Raw genomic sequence first — 16216 nt, 5'->3', positions numbered from 1 at the left:
TCACACACCAATATTACACACACAAGCCTCCAGAGATGCGGATGCCTCCTGCTCCTTCATGCGAACATCTTCATGACGCGGACACACACACACACACACACACACACACACACACACACACACACACACACACACACACACACAGATACACGTTTCCCAGCTGTGTCAATAAATCCCTCCTCACTAGGTCACTTTTATTACTCCTCTCCTTCTTCTTCTTCTTCCTCCTCTTTGCTGATCTCTGCCTTAACATCCTTCTCTGTTTCAGGAAGTGAAACCCCGTCGCGGTTACGCCGCCCTCGCCAATTAAGCGAAAGGGCGGCGACGATGGAGCGGGAAAAGGCCGACCTCCAGTCTCATTTGCAAACCAATCTTCCCCAAGAAACCTCGACAACAACCAAACACATAAGAATCAAATCAGGTAATGATTGGACAATGTCTCAGCTCAGTTTAGTTGCATGGTGTCTGACTTGTTGATGGTCGACGTCCCACAGATCTGAGCGTACGTGTTCATGTGCTACAACGTTAGCAGGAGTGAAGCATCGAGCATAAACAGCAGCTCCAGCATCAAGGTCGTCTTTGGTTTTCCGAGTTCATTGAGTCTGAGCGTTGTGACGTGCGAGGTCTCGGCGTAAGTGAAGGCTGCGGCGCTCTTCCTCACAGTGCCGTGCTTTTCTCCACGTTACGGCTTGTTGAGGCGAGCCGCCCGGACGAATCGCATGACTCACTGGCCCATAAATGTGTGAAATAGAAAATGCTTGCACCCTACATGCCCCTCAGATGTTACAAAAAGAGGAAGAGGGAGAGGAAGGTAGCCACACGGCAACAAAGGCGTGCCCCTGAGGATGTTGTGATGTCGGGGGGTGCAACGACAGAAAGCACGAAAAAAAAAATGAAAATGAAGGAGGAAAGTGTCAAAGAGGAAGAGAGGAACCAGAGGATTGAAATATTATGTACAGATCAGAGCAAAACAACAACATACTGAGGACAGGAAGCAGATACAAACATGCAGCTGTGGAGATTCAAGGTGAAGGTGAATGAAAAGGGACAGAATGGAGTTTTATATTCAAGTTAGTTGAATAGAAACAGCAACATTTTAAAATAAAAGCCCGTTATTCTGCTGAAATGGGCAACACGGGGTCTGGAAACATTTTAGAAATATTTATTTTTGTAGAATTGGATGACATATGTTCAGGAATTACGAATCGGCTTTAAAACGTTCCTTGTTTTTGTATTTTGTTGTTGTCGTGCTTGTGTGTTTGTTCCCGGGTGGGCGTGGCTACCTGATCCTGGTCCCTCCCATCTGATTCCACACAGCTGATCCCAATTTCCGAACTCATTAATCAACTCTTTACACTACTTACTAACTACTACACATTATTCCGTTTCGTTGCACGCTGCGCTGTTTATGTTTACGTGAGTGGACCTTTAGTTTTCCCTGTACTCCGGGATTCTGTTGTTGTTATTCCCAGCGTTCCATTCTTGTCTCCAGCTGCAGCGCCCAGTCTCTGTGTTCCCAGCTTGTTCCTGGTTTGTGTGTTTGTTTATTTTTTTCTGTTATAAACCTGATTCCATGTTCTGGTGTCTGTGTTCCGCATAACTGGGTCCGACATTAAAATAACCTGATTGTGAGTTTAATGCCCGCTCCGGCTCTCAGACTGCACTGGGGGGGAAAAACAAATACCGTCTTAATGAATTCCACCGTCCTTGGAGAGTTTCTTTCCCCTATAACGCAATATGTGATGTATCTACAAATATCCAGAGGAGTGCTGGAGGCTGAAATGTATGCACTTTTATTTTATCACCTCATAAAATCAGGCATCAGAGAGCGAAACTGGCAAATTCCTCGCCTTAAGCTCGCAATCCCTCTGAACCTGACGAGCCTCATATCACAACGCAGCGTAGAGGATCACTGCCAATCACACTGGGTGCATCCGCCTCGTCCCCCTGCGGAGCTTTACGCCGCAGAAGGAGACGTTATTAAACATCAAACACGGCCGAGTCGTATACGGGAAGAGACTGACACGTAAAAACATGGCGAAAGCTGAAAAAATAAATAAATTCTGATGTCTTTCCTTTTTGCCGTTTCTGTTAGGCGCCTCGGCGTGATGAAGAGAGGAGACGCTTCACAATGCAGCCATTCACACAGCGGCCTTGGTTGCCACATGGAGATGGGAGCAGACAAGGTACAACACGAGTTTATGTAAGTGTGTACGTGTGTGTGCATATTATCCACACTGAATGCAGACGGCAGGGGCGCCTCCAGAAATGTTTCATAGGGGGGCCATAACTCTTTTGACCAATGTCTCCCCTCAGATATTACTTGCTATGAATTCACGAGCTTCTTTGACGATAATAACAATTATAAAACTAAGTTCATCACTTCCTGCTGTCAACATTTAAATGGCAGACTGGCAGATGCAGACAAACGCAAGAACTACAAAAACACTTTTTAATTTAGTTGTATTTGCCTGTGGCTATGCTTTTTGGCATCCATCCACATATCCACAAAATCCTCCATATTTACGGCCCGATCCCTTCTTGGCTCGATGCTTAACACACCCTCAAATTGCTCAATCTCCCCTCAGATATAGCACTTCTCACTTTTCATCAGACATTACATTACATTACATTACGATCATTTGGCAGACGCTTTTATCCAAAGCGACTTACATTACATTACCACCCTTCGCAGAGGGGGGAGCAATTGAGGGTTCGGTGCCTTGCTCAGGGGCACCTCCGCAGGGGCTCGAACCGGCGACCCTCCGGTTCCCAAGCGGAAGCTCTACCCACTGAGCTACTGCCTCCCTCCGCAATAACACTTTAGCATTAACTGTGCTCACAAGTTGCGGCGCTCCCAGGCAATGCAGGAACAATTTTGCACATGTTAAACATTTTGTGGAACACCTCCTGAATGCTGTCGGTGTTTGTGCATCATCCTCCCCCTCCCCCTCCCCCTCCTCCTCCTCAGTAACCCTCTGCTACCTGCAGCAAATACCCAGGGCGCCTCGGCCCCCGCCTGGTGGCGCCATTGGCAGACGGACTATGAGAATAAAAAAAGGGTGTTTGTGTGCGTTTATCAGACGCTTCATCGATCTGAATGTACACAGAATATAGGAATACAATAATGTGCGATGGTGATATATTGCGTTTCCCACATTATTTGATGAAGTCAGGAGATAAAGAGCTATATTGCAACAAGAAAATCAATAATAAGTATATGTGCAATATCCACATGCCTGCTGGAGGAGAGATAACAGCCTGTGCAGAACGAGGAGAGCGAGCAGAGGACAGAACCACACACACACACACACACACACACACACACACACACACACACACACACACACACACACACACACACACACACCCCGTGTTCACGCTTTAATTGTTTTATTGAGCTAATTTCTGATGTGGGCAGTGGCGATTTGAAGCACCTTCAGTGGCCAACGATGCCTTTCCATCTGCCCCCGAGTGACTGAGGGTCCAACTGTGGCTGAGTCTCACACACACACACACACACACACGCACACGCACACACACACACACACACATTGAGAGTGTTATCTGTGTGTTGTGCTGTCAAACAAGTTTAGAAAGCGGCGCTCCAAAAATGTCAAGATTTGTGTTTCCCTCAGCGCGAGACGATGCAAAGTCAACCTGCCTGAGGCCCGATGCGCCTGTAAACACAACAGACACACAATCCAATTTCCGTGTTCTATTGTAGCCCGTCTACAATATGCAATTCGACAATATCATGATGTCACCACAGCCCGAGCAGCAAGGTTAGCGTGAGTGTTTCCAGTGTGATGATATCCACGTTTAGAGCGTATTAAATATAAAAAGGCTCACGCTGCTTTTCCCCCGTCTTCATCTTTCTAAATAAAAGCTGACAACTTGTAACGCCAACTGTGAGCTAAATCTGTGCCGACGTGTTGGAAAGAGCTGATATGTGGCAGCGAAAGCATCAATTTGCTTCTGTTGCTACCGACTTCTGTCAATATGCACAATGGGCTTCAGAAGAATCAATGTTTGTATTCTGGCGGTTCTGCTTTGCAGGCTTTATCAAGGCATAAGGGGGGATTTCAACTGTTTCTTTGGATATTAAGCACAAATGTATGGATTTTCATATCAAAATCAAAGGTGAAAAGTAAGAAACATCAAAACAAGTGAGTTTTTCTGTTATTTTAAGTAAAAATCAGCATCTTATCTTCAGTTTGTCAGGTTTTAGAGGCTAAAGCTCGATTTACTCAGATTTACTCCCGGTATCCTCCAAAATTAATGAAAACAGCAGTGGAGTCAGATGAATGGCTTTTATATTGGAGGATCTGATCAAAAGTGGGTAATTCAATGATGTGGCTTTGCTCGTCTGAGATGCCGGGTCTAGCATGCATGAAACGAAACACCAATTATGTAAAGCATGATTAATAAACATCAGCAAAAATGTTCTCCCTGGCATCATCGCTCCTACTTTGCTGTTGTTTCTAATTGACTGTTCTATCAAACCGTATAAGCTGGAGGCAAAAGAAATCAACAAGTCCACGCTGTTAATGAATGATGAGGAACAGGAGGGAGAGGAGGAAAAGGGGAGTGAAGGACGAGAGGAGGAGGAGGAGGAGGAGGAGGAGGAGGAGGAAAGCTTTTGGATATAAAGCGGCAACTTTTGCACTGAATTAAATCTCTCGGGAGTTTCAGCTCGGTTGAACTATTGATTTCAAATATTCGGCCCTCACTTCTCCCTCATATGACGGAAACTGTTTTCATTCACTTCAGGGACGAAGATCTGCAGGTGAAACATGGGAGCGGTGAGCAGTGTGATGTGCGAACGTCTCTCCAGCTCTCCCGAGTCCCCGAATGACTTTACAAATCGCCTCTGTCTGCACTCCTCATCACCATCATCATCACAATTAACCAACTGGTAAGTATTAGACGACGATTAAGGGTTTCATTCTTGGGGGAAGAGAGCCTGAATGAATGAAGGAAGACAAATGAGAGAAGAGAGAAGATGAAGGGAGACATTATCTGGTCCAGAGCTCCTCAGATGGAACAAAGGCTTCAGATTAACACATTACAATCTTGCAACTGCAGTGCGTCTTAGTGAGAAAACTACTGAACTCTGATAAAGAGAAGTTGAGGGATCCAGGAGCCTCAAAGGTGTTTGATGTTTGGAAGTCCAGGCTGAGATTTAGTGATTAAGTTAGTTGGAGATATTACTGAAATGTTTCATACTGAATATCTTTTACTTGGGTAGCAGACAACACTGACACATTCACAGGTACACACACTCAGGTATTGACACACACGCACACACACACACAAAACCCACTTAGTTTTCATTCAGACGAATGCTGTCACTCACCCTCTCACACTCTCACACACACAAATACTCTTACACACAGCGAGACGGCCCCATAAACAGTGTTAAATCCCCACCACATACAGCCCTGGATTGTAATTCGCCAGCCAGTTGCTAGGCAACAGAGGAACTTGTAATACCACTTGGGTAGCATGACTGCAGTGACCCGGGTGGGGCGGGGTGAGGGTGCCAGAGGGGGCTGGGAGTGCAGGGTTCAGAGGGTGGAGGGGTGTTTAGAAGAGGAGGTACAAATGAATTGATCCATTAACTCCGATTAAATATCTCTCTCTCTCTCTCTCTCTCTCTCTCTCTCTCTCTCTCTCTCTCTCTCTCTCTCTCTCTCTCGCTCTCCCTCCCTCCCCACCGTGGGACCCTACAGACATCGCTAACGCCATTTCTGACAAGAGCCCTTATGTTGTGGTGGCAGAGAGGTGAGAGATTTCTCTTTCATTTCTTCCACCTATGTTCAGGATGTGACAAAAACGCTGACGCGTGTGTGTGCAGTGTGACGTCAAACTATAGGCTGAAGCACAAGACGTCAGTAAAAAAGAAGTGAGTGATGTCAGGAGTGATGTAAGAAGATTCTAGTCGATATATTAAACAATGAAAATTCCCCAAACCGTAGAAACTGGACTTGTTTTCCACTGAGCGCTATGGATAAATATTGCATCTCTATATTTGGAGATTTTATAATGAGACAATACAAATCCCCTCATTTGGGCTTTGATGATAATTTCCTATTTTCAGCTCAGCTCTTGTAAACTTCCTAAGATAATGAATATAAAATGCATTCTGCCAACGAGCACAACAAGGCAGAGATATGAGGTTTTAATCTGCTGTATAAGTCACAACTGCAGACGTGGGATAAACTCCGCAGAGTACAAAGAGCTTTATTTCCCTCTGAGATCTACTGCACTATTACAAATCAGCGTGAAATAGGAAAGTGTCGGCAACATGTTCAATTGCCGCACTTGAGATCTTGGGTAGAGTTGCAGGGACATGATCAGATATAACCGATCGCTCTGCTATGGATAATTAGATTATGTTTTCGGAGCGACGGGGAGAGTCAGAAATGAAAACGTGTAGGAAGAGAATCAGACACGCTCAAGGAAGGAGGAAGCCTTAGAAATAGGGAAGGGAAGAGTCGTGGCAGAGCTTCAGCCCACGTCTTCCTCTCCACCCTCGACCCCTCGGCCCCTCGGAGGCCGCCCGGGAGCCTGTTGTGTCAGGCTTAGTCGAGTTTACCAAACACAAACCCCGTGGTCCTGGAGGAGAAGCCGCCTGGCTGGAGCTCAGGCGTGCCGAGGGCGGCAATTTAAAAAACATTATAATCACATGAGGAGAAATGTCTCTGGCTTGGTAATTAGCGCTGGCGAGTTGGGACCCGCTGCTGTTTGCATTGTGCAAGTGCAACAGCGTAATAGCCTTCATCATTAGCCAGTTTCCAGCTGTCTTCAAAAGCACTTTTAAGAGGAAGGACCCATATTCATAATGCACGCAGGTGCCGCGGTTTCTTGTCGCCGAGGTTACATAAGATGACTCATGCGGCACGGCAATACATCAATGCCAGCTGCCTTTGTTTACAAATCAAGACATTCAACATTATGACACATTCCTATCATGTCCCCCCCCCTGCCCTCCTTCGTCTCGCTCACATCTCGCCACACACACTGATGAGTCCCTCGGCTACAATAACGGTGACCCTATTGACAGGAGCCTGAAATTGTAGCCGCCGACCACAGACCAGCCAGGCTTATCTGCACACGGACCATTTGCTCTCATATCACCGCTGTGGCTTTCTGTTTCCACCGGCCACCGAGCCTTTATGACTCCTGACAACTCATGTGACAAATAACCTGCAAGCCATCCCCTCTGCAGATACCTCAGCATCCCCCCGCCCCCCTCCCCGCCTTCTTAGGCACAATCTGCACGTCTTCCCCCTCGCTGATAATCGTCTGGTGGCAAAGAGTGAGCATGTGCATCATGAGAATCACTGTCTGGCATCAGGATCCACCAGCTGCACGCGTCAATCATCAGGCCGGTTCCCACCGCAGCACAGTGGAAACACCACGCCACCCTGTGGAGGGAAAATGCTTATAGAACTCTCACGCCCTAGATTGTGACGTTTGCAAGCCTGGATTATGTTTAAAGCTGGATTTGATGAGACACTGTTTGATATGAAATGGCAGAGAGAGCTGTAGGTTATGCAGGAAGTCTGCTTGGTGACCTGGGCTGCTTACTCACTTCATCAACCTGCAGCTCAGACTCTGTAATCCAGAGATGTAAAATATGAATCCTGAGAGAATACAGGTGCGGAGGAGGAACAGAAGAGAATTATGGTTGGATACTGGGCCAATGTCGACTCACCGGGAGCTTCTGAAGGTCAGAGAGATCAATGGTCAGATCCCCAGTGTGGTGCTGGGCTGTGATCATCCCACCATGTCACCTTGAACACACCTGCTTTCATTCCTCTGCATTCGATTAGACATCTTCATGTGACAGCTGGCTCTTTATGGGACTTCACCAGGACGCTGGAATGTGTGTGAGTGCACACACCCAGCACCCCAAGAGGGGCCTGGCAGTGTGAAATCGATCATAGCACTCATTCATTTCTATTTGATGTAGTAACTTAACCAGGCAACAATATAGAAATGTGATATTATGCAATTTTTCAATGAATTATTATAAGATAGCAGGTTAAAAACAAAGTATTACATCTAATACGTTAAGTGTACACTGATCCCAGCGGGTAAAGAGTGTGTGGTGCGCGTGTGTGTGTTCTCGGATCCGGCTCTGGTGTGCCTGAGCTCCGTTACATTACATTGCAGCGGGTTTGCTCCTTTTTTTAGCCCGCACGCTGAGTCCAGCTGCTCCGGCCTGGGTGCGGAACTTTCTGCGGTGACTTTTCGTGAGTGAACGCAAGCGGATTCGATCCATTCCTGGACGCGAACATTGTGGATCTGAGCTGAGAAACAACGCAGAGAGAGAGAGAGAGAGACAAACAGCCCGGTGATCCCCGCAGCCCCCCAGTGTCTGCTTGTTCCGGGTGACGCGTGGTTTCGGCCGAGACTCGCTGCCATGGCTCGGTGAGGCAGCGCGTGCACGGAGGATTAGTTTTCACCTTTAAACTTCAGCAATATCGATCCTAAATTGTAAATGTATGCTGGATATGAGTTATTGTTCCGTTTGGTTGATGATTAATTCAACACGCAGATATTTTAGGAAGGACTGGAGTTCAGAACAGGAACATTTAAACCTGCCAAATATGGAAATTCATTCATTAAGGCTCAAATGCATTATTATCAATAACTTTGTGACTGAACACTTTTTTACCCTGGATTCTGTCAAAACTTTCAGAATTGCTTTATTAAAGAGTTTTAAAAGGGTCTGGTGTCCCCAAACCCATGTATGAAACAAAGAACCCAACTCTCATTTCACTATTATATCATTATTTTATATATTTCTGTCATACATGTTTACAATAATCATGCTTGTCACGCACAGTATTTGATGTTATGAGTGAAACTGAACCTAAGAGCCTAAAGATGAACTGGATTTATTAGTATGACATCACTGCTGTAACTTTACTGGTCTGGATGACATCAGGGTTGTTACTTACTAATTTGATGACATCACTATTGTTTAGGTCGCTTTAGACTATAATGCTCTTACACTAACAGTAAGGTGTTTTCCCTTCAAATTAATTCATTAATAATTTGAAATTGCAGTGTGCAGAACAAGTGGCCATAATTAAAACCATTAAAAATAATGAAAATGTACCTGGGTTAAATGAACCAAACAGCAGCTGCTCATTAGATTTACCTTTTTGAGGAGTATGCAAATGTGAAAACTGACAAAAAACATGAAATAAGTTGCGGAGCCTTCTTTATGCCTTTGCTGGGTTCTGCTGTGTGTTAACTGAGTGATGTCGCCTGTTTTCCCCCAGCGGCCCTGCTACACTGGAGCACTATAAGGCAGCCATGTTGCTGAGCGGCGTGGGTGACGCTCTGGGCTACAGGAACAAGCTGTGGGAGTACAACGAGTCAGGACCAGCTATTCATCAGGTCAGAGGGCGAGAAAGACCTGCAAGGAGTTTCAAAGGATCCAAAAATGCAGTTTCTCTTATTAATGAAGTGGAGGAAATGTATGAATCGGTCAAGGACTTGTTGAAGGCTTCACTCTTTCTGTTATCTTAGGAGCTGAAGGAGCTCGGAGGGTTGAGCAGCATCAAGGCCGAGCTTCCTGATTGGCCGGTGAGCGATGACACAGTCTTGCATCTGGCAACGGCTGAGGCACTGGCAACCGGTAAGGTCAAACCAGCATTACGCCAATTTACTCCTTCTGTCCTGATTTCTGAGTAGAAATCTCTGGGTGATTGAATTGATCCGATAGTTTTGTCGGTGTGATGAAGCCGTCGCACAACGTAAAGGTTAACAACCATTACCGGCCTTGTGATTGGTTTAAAGCGTTACACAAATGGAAGGCGGATTGCAGAAATCACCTTGACCTTTACTGCAAAATGACAAAACAGCAAACCCTTGTTAACAGATCTGTTACATTCCTGAAAGTGTTAACATGGAACGACAAAAATGAACCATTGTCTCTCTCGCAGGGAAGACGGGCAGGGAGCTCCTGCACGATGTGGCTGCACACTATGTGGAGGGGATGAAAGACATGGAGGGGAGAGCACCTGGGCCCTCGAGCATGCTGGGTAATTAAATCCAAATTTCAGACACAGCCTCCACATTTTGGTCCGATTCTCAAAACAAGTTGCAACATTTTTCCGTCCCGGCTTCAGGCGTCTCCCAGCTGAGGCCCGGGGAGGAAGGGGGCTACAGGGTGCCCTACAACCCAGAGGGTACAGGCTGTGGAGCCGCCATGAGGTCCATGTGCATCGGCCTGAGGTAAGACACTCTCCTGGGGGAAGAACTGGGCCTGATTGATAAGTTCTGAGCTTCACAACCAGGGAGGTGGGGATGGGGGCTATGATGTTATTCCTTAGATGACTTAGTTAAGAGAGATATTGAGATGAATGCTGATGTGACTCAGTAGGCCAGCATCCACAGTGCCTGTTGTTTCAGGGTCACTAACTTGTAATTTTACTTTAACAAAGAAACTTTAAGGTTTGCATTGGAGGCACGTAGCCGCTGCTCTTACCCAGAGTGATTTATAATGATTGCTGCTGTGGAATAAGTATACATTCCCTGATCACAGAGCAGAAACTAAGAGTTCCACCATTAAACACCAGCCTGAACATTAATGTGGAGTCAATTAAGGCATGAAAATAAGTAATTACTGCAGTGCACATCATTTCACCAGTTCCAGAGTGCTAACACAGAAGTGTTCAAACACATTCCTCTGTGAAAGACTTCATTAAGTATACACTGAAGAGCTCTTCAGCAAAATATCATCCATAATACCGGTTGTCCTTGTCCCCTCTAGGTACCCAAAGCCTTCGCAGCTGTTGTCGCTGGTGGCGGTTGCTGTGGAGACCGGGAGGATGACCCACCCTCACCCCACCGGTTTCCTGGGAGCCGTGGCGTCGGCCCTTTTCACCGCATATGCAGTTCAGCGCAGGCCAATCACCACTTGGGGTCTAGGCCTATTGAATGAGGCCTGTCCAATAGCCAGGAGCTTTATTCAGGATCAAGGCTACGCCGTGGAGGAGACGGAGAGAGACTGGAGCTATTTCTCTGACAAGTGGCAGTGGTAAGAGTGGTAAGGCTGCAGCAGCAATGAGCCGTTAAACAATCTAGGATTTAAGACAGACAGCAAACCTCATTTTGGATCTAAACCTTTGCTCCTCAAGACAAAACAAACATGATGAATACATTCTATACTTAAAGTGATACACAGGCAATTTAAGAAAATGACATGACTTGCGGAAACTGTACATCTGAACGAGGTCACTGACATTAGTTTTCTGTAAATTGTAGCATAATGGATATTTACTTGCCAGGTCTTTGAATGGATCAATATGGAGCCATGCTGCTGTTTCTTCAACATCAGGTAGAAGTTAAACAAGCCGCAATATAAGCAAAACATATCCTCTAGAATATAATTCCTGCCTTTTCCTATCTGTTTGAAACACAGGATGTGTGTTATTCTGAAGTGGAACGCTTGTCACTACAGCCAAATGTTAAATTGAGAACAACAGCAGTATTTGTGGGCGCTATGATGAAATATTAGAGGCTAGAATGTCCAAAGCACGACCACTAAGTCCCACGAGGAGGCTGATTTATGCTGGCTGTTGGTAACTGATTTATACAGTCAAGGCTAATCTGATACGACGGTGTCTTGTCTATTTTATTATCTTATAAACCGCCTCATGGCATCCGTCCTCGCTAACTGTATTCCTGACCATGCTGGTATGATGACAGAAAGTCTATACACCCCGAAATATCACATCACTTTCATATCACACCAGAGGATAGTTTAAATGTCTGGGAAAAATCATTCTGTCCTCCTCTGCCCCCCTCCCCCAGGTACCTGGATTTAAGGGGCCTATCTAATGGGGCGGGGCCTGTCAGTTGGCCCGCCTCCTACGGTCCAGCGGAGCGAGACGAGGCCTACAAGAGCTTTAGTCTGAAGGGCTGGGCAGGACGCAGCGGCCACGACGCTCCCATGATCGCGCTCGATGCTTTGCTGGGGGCCGGCAAGGACTGGGAGGAGCTTATGAGCAGGGCGGGCTTCCATGGAGGTCAGAGGTCAAAATAGCAAAATGACATCAGAAGGTTCCTCTCTTCCATGTTTTAATCAGAGGTGTCAGAGATAATAGATAGATTAGGAGTCAGAGCAGGATGGAGTATTGTCCTCCAGTCAGAGCAGGATGGATTATTACTGATCTTTGATGGAGACGCCAAACAAAGGCAATATATATTTAATAATTATCTTGATTGAATCTAATAGCAGAATCAATGTCATGATTGATGTGTCTAAATCATGTAAGGCAATTAGATATTAGATTCATGTAGTCAAATATAAATTACATTTTGACCAAGAGTTACTGCAATGCTATTGGATATCTGGTTATATTTATTTATTCTCCCAGCCTGAATAAGAACACATCTACATGATAGATGAACGTTATGGCGAGTTAACACCGCCTGAACAATTTGAATGTTTGGAGCTAACTTCATTAATGATAGGAGAAGTGTATTGGTGCAGTGTGTCTTCACTGCAGGAGTCTCTGGCTCTGGCTCTTCTCACCCTGGCTGTCTTCCTTTCCCCCCTCCCAGGCGACAGTGACAGCACAGCTGTTATTGCCTGCTGTTTCTGGGGTCTCCTCTACGGCACCCAGGGGGTCCCAGAGGGCAACTATGCGAACCTGGAGTACAGGGAGCGACTGGAGAGCAGTGCTGAGAAACTCTACACCCTGTCACACTGAAAAAGAGAGCAGACAGGTGACAAATTAAAAGAAACGCAACAAGGCTTCATAATTAAGAATGTGTCCCCCGCCTGTGTGTAGATTTGGCTTAGCCAATAAAGAAAATACAATCAGCTGGATGCGATGTTCGAAGTTGGATATGTAGTAACACGGCGCCCTCTTGTGGTTAAGATAGAATACTGCATTCTCTGCAGCTCTTCAGAAAACGGATAAAGGCAAACCTGTTGCTGAACATCAGAACAAACTCCAAAACGAATCACAGCGATCTGAAATCTGCAGAGTAAAGCTGATGGTTGATTGGTGAGTTCATGGCCCGATAAGAAACTAAAAACACATGTTGATCGAATGAGATTACCATTAAATCATATATTCATCACATAATCATTTTGAGGAACAATATAACGTCTAAATGAAGCGATCACTGAACTTAAACAGAGGGAATAACGTCATGCTGACAGTAGCAGCGCAGTACTGACCCCTAGTGGCGAAGCTACAGTACAGCAAGTGTATTTGAGCATTTTGAGCCTCTGACTTTTTAATAAAAAGTACATTTTAACCTTCAGTAACATTTCATTTTGTGGTGTTTTGTTTCATTTTCAAAGAGATTGCGATTTGACAATTTCATTTCAAGCACTTTATTCATCATCGCATTAAAATTACAGCTTTTTCAAGGATTTTCAACTGCGTATTGACACACTAGCTTTGTCTTTCCTGTAGCTTTTGGCGGCCATTAAAGCGTTTCCAGCTGTGTGGATTCATCCCGGTGAGTGTGAGTGTGTTTCTTCACCTCTTTCCTCCGCCCGCCGTGGCGGGCGCCCATGTGTTTGCTCAGGGAGCCGCTTGCAGTGAAGCACTTGCCGCAGACGTTGCACAGGTACGGCCTCTCTCCCGTGTGGGATCTCATGTGGATCTTCAAAGCGCCGCTCTTGTAGAACCTCTTGTCGCAGACGCCGCAGCGGTGCGTGGACTCCCCGGTGTGGATCATCGTGTGGGTCTTCAGAGTCCCCCTCTGCCTGAAGCCTTTCCCGCACACGCTGCACAGGAACGGCTTCTCCCCGCTGTGGATCCTCATGTGCGCCATCATGTACTCCTTAAAGCTGAAGTTCTGGCCGCAGATGCTGCACACATACGGCTTCTCCCCCGTATGAACCCGCATGTGTCCCATCAGGTTCCCGTTCTGGGCGAAGGCCTTGCCGCAGACGGTGCATATGTACGGTTTCTCCCCCGTGTGCGTCCTCATGTGCATCTCCAGCTGCTTGTGTCCGTCAAAGTGTTTCCCGCAAACCTCACACTCGTTTGTTCTGATGTACGTCTGCAGGTGAAGCATCAAGCTCTCTGCAGACTCGAAAGGTTTCCCGCAGACACCACACACACTCGCCTCCCTCTCCTCTTCTTGAACATGCTTCAGAAAGGAGGCTCTGTAGCAGAAAGACTTGCCGCACACTTTGCAGCAGAATAGATCCCTGCAGTTCTTGTTCTTTAGGCTCCTTGTTGGTTCCTGGAGTCTTGTTTTGGACTCTTCTCCCTCCGTCTCCTTCCAGTCCTCATCGCTCTCCGCTTCAGTGCAGCTGGGCTGCTTCTCATCCGCATATACTCTTTGATCCCTGCAGCTGTTTTCCTCGTTGTGGCTTTGTAAATGCGCCTTCAAACCCTCGTCGGTGTCCAGATGTTTCCCACACACACCGCAGAGTTTCGTGCTCTGCTCATGCTTGAGAACGTGTTTGAGGAATGAGCGCTTATACCGGAAGGACTTTCCACAAACTCTGCAACAACTCTGTCCCGGTCTCTGAAATGTCTTTCTTTTCCGAGACGTATCCGAGTGAAGATCTTCATCCAGCTCAGTGTCGCTGTCTTCATCTTCATCTTCATCATCGCCACAACCCGCTGAATGTTTTGATGGCGCACTGTCCATCTTATCGGTCGAGGTGCGAGACTCCGACTTTATTGTGACATCCAGCTGACAGTCGATGTCTTGACGGGGACTGGATACATCATCTTCACCCATCATCATCATCTCCAGGAGTCTACATATCTCCTCAGCAACCACCATCAGCCGCTTATGGATAACTGCCCTCTGCTGTTCTGATGACATTTCTGTGGGGATATAAATCAATATGAGCTCAGTCAAAGAAATAACCACGACATAGAAAACAACCAGGTTAAGAAAGCAGTTTGAGGTCTTCCTCACCTGTTGGGTACAGCCTCTTCTTCTTCTTCTCCGCTGCCGTGCAGCTTCTCTCCGCGGCGCACACGATCTCCTCCGCCGCGGCCGCCAGCCTGTCTGCGACCAGCGCCCGCAGCAGCTGCATGTGAGACATGCCAAGTGTGTAGATTTATTCCCGGTGAGTTTTTGCACGACGACGGCGCCAACTGCAGATTTCCAGTCGGACATCGACAACATTGAAATTTCATTACTTCAAGGAAACGCCGTCTTCTTCTTCTACAAACTGCTCGCCATTGCAGCATCTGACACATGACTGCCCTCATCTGGTGTCTTTTTTTAAGGTACAATATGTCCGCTAAACGCCCTGATGATGCCCACATATTCCTTAAGCAAAAACTATTACATAAACAAAACTGTAGTGTCTCTCCTGTGTCATCATGAAAATGCGTGTGTAAAAATAGGAGACCTTTCCCCTTGCTTAAATTCATTGAACAATTCAAAATAAAGTGGAGGATGTGTTTATTCGGAAACTTAAATGTAAATAATGTGTATTTAATGGGGATTCTAAGTTGAGCAGCTGGACTGTAGTAGTGCACAGCAGGCCCTTGTAGCCAGTAGACTCCACAGAGTCTGTCCAGTTGTACCAGACACTCATGCTTCTGATTCATGACTTTGTGAAAGTCTGGCACAACTGCTGCTGCAGGTCCTTGTAGGCAGTAGACTATTCTGAGACTCTTAAGATTCTCCTGCCTAAAAGGACCTGCAGTGTGTCTACAACAGCAGGCCACCAGAGCACAGCTGGTACCTGAGTTACTGTAAATAGATAGATTAGGAGTCAGAGCAGGATGGAGTATTGTCCTCCAGTCAGAGCAGGATGGATTATTGTACTAACTGGACTGATCTTTGATGGAGACGCCAAACAAAGGCAATATATATTTAATAATTATCTTGATTGAATCTAATAGCAGAATCAATGTCATGATTGATGTGTCTAAATCACGTAAGGCAATTAGATATTAGATTCATGTAGTCAAATATAAATTACATTTTGACCAAGAGTTACTGCAATGCTATTGGATATCTGGTTATATTTATTTATTCTCCCAGCCTGAATAAGAACACATCTACATGATAGATGAACGTTATGGCGAGTTAACACCGCCTGAACAATTTGAATGTTTGGAGCTAACTTCATTAATGATAGGAGAAGTGTATTGGTGCAGTGTGTCTTCACTGCAGGAGTCTCTGGCTCTGGCTCTTCTCACCCTGGCTGTCTTCCTTTCCCCCCTCCCAGGCGACAGTGACAGCA

The 16216-nt window shown here is 46.1% G+C and overlaps 2 protein-coding genes across 3 annotated transcripts; one reads left to right on the top strand and one right to left on the bottom strand.

The window, feature by feature from the left end:
- Positions 1-282: 282 nt before the first annotated feature.
- On the top strand, positions 283-13366 carry LOC143002311 (ADP-ribosylhydrolase ARH1-like). The gene is made up of 11 exons (XM_076152354.1): positions 283-421; positions 2096-2186; positions 4774-4918; positions 5736-5787; positions 9303-9420; positions 9553-9661; positions 9969-10067; positions 10155-10260; positions 10799-11065; positions 11842-12056; positions 12595-13366. The coding sequence occupies exons 5-11, from the start codon at positions 9337-9339 to the stop codon at positions 12741-12743; spliced, it is 1029 nt and encodes a 342-aa protein (XP_076008469.1). The 5' UTR covers positions 283-421; positions 2096-2186; positions 4774-4918; positions 5736-5787; positions 9303-9336; the 3' UTR covers positions 12744-13366.
- On the bottom strand, positions 12652-15318 carry LOC143002310 (uncharacterized). 2 transcript variants are annotated; one of them, XM_076152353.1, is made up of 3 exons: positions 14932-15318; positions 13531-14837; positions 12652-12739 (listed from the first exon to the last, which is right to left on the bottom strand). In XM_076152353.1, exons 1-3 carry the CDS (start codon positions 15059-15061, stop codon positions 12725-12727), a joined length of 1452 nt encoding a protein of 483 aa, XP_076008468.1. In that variant the 5' UTR covers positions 15062-15318; the 3' UTR covers positions 12652-12724. The 2 variants fall into 2 exon arrangements, with proteins under 2 accessions (XP_076008468.1, XP_076008467.1); XM_076152352.1 differs by lacking the exon at positions 12652-12739 and having other exon boundaries at positions 13461-14837.
- Positions 15319-16216: the final 898 nt, after the last annotated feature.

This window comes from Genypterus blacodes, unplaced genomic scaffold (assembly GCF_046128005.1).
Source record: "Genypterus blacodes isolate CSIRO-AG114 ecotype Tasmania unplaced genomic scaffold, CSIRO-AGI_Gbla_v1 ptg000055l_1, whole genome shotgun sequence".
Classification (NCBI taxonomy): Eukaryota; Metazoa; Chordata; class Actinopteri; order Ophidiiformes; family Ophidiidae; genus Genypterus; species Genypterus blacodes.
Note: the sequence above shows the minus strand (reverse complement) of the source record. Positions and strands in the feature narration are given on the sequence as shown.

Bases quoted from the DNA above. Each gene is read 5' to 3' on its own strand.
- LOC143002310 (XM_076152352.1), bottom strand. From the start codon at position 15,061: ATGTCTCACATGCAGCTGCTGCGGGCGCTGGTCGCAGACAGGCTGGCG. The intron at 14,838-14,931 runs GTGAGGAAGACC...ATATCCCCACAG, and splicing joins GAAGAGGCTGTACCCAACAG to AAATGTCATCAGAACAGCAG.
- LOC143002311 (XM_076152354.1), top strand. From the start codon at position 9,337: ATGTTGCTGAGCGGCGTGGGTGACGCTCTGGGCTACAGGAACAAGCTG. The intron at 10,068-10,154 runs GTAATTAAATCC...TCCCGGCTTCAG, and splicing joins TGGGCCCTCGAGCATGCTGG to GCGTCTCCCAGCTGAGGCCC. The intron at 10,261-10,798 runs GTAAGACACTCT...TGTCCCCTCTAG, and splicing joins TCCATGTGCATCGGCCTGAG to GTACCCAAAGCCTTCGCAGC.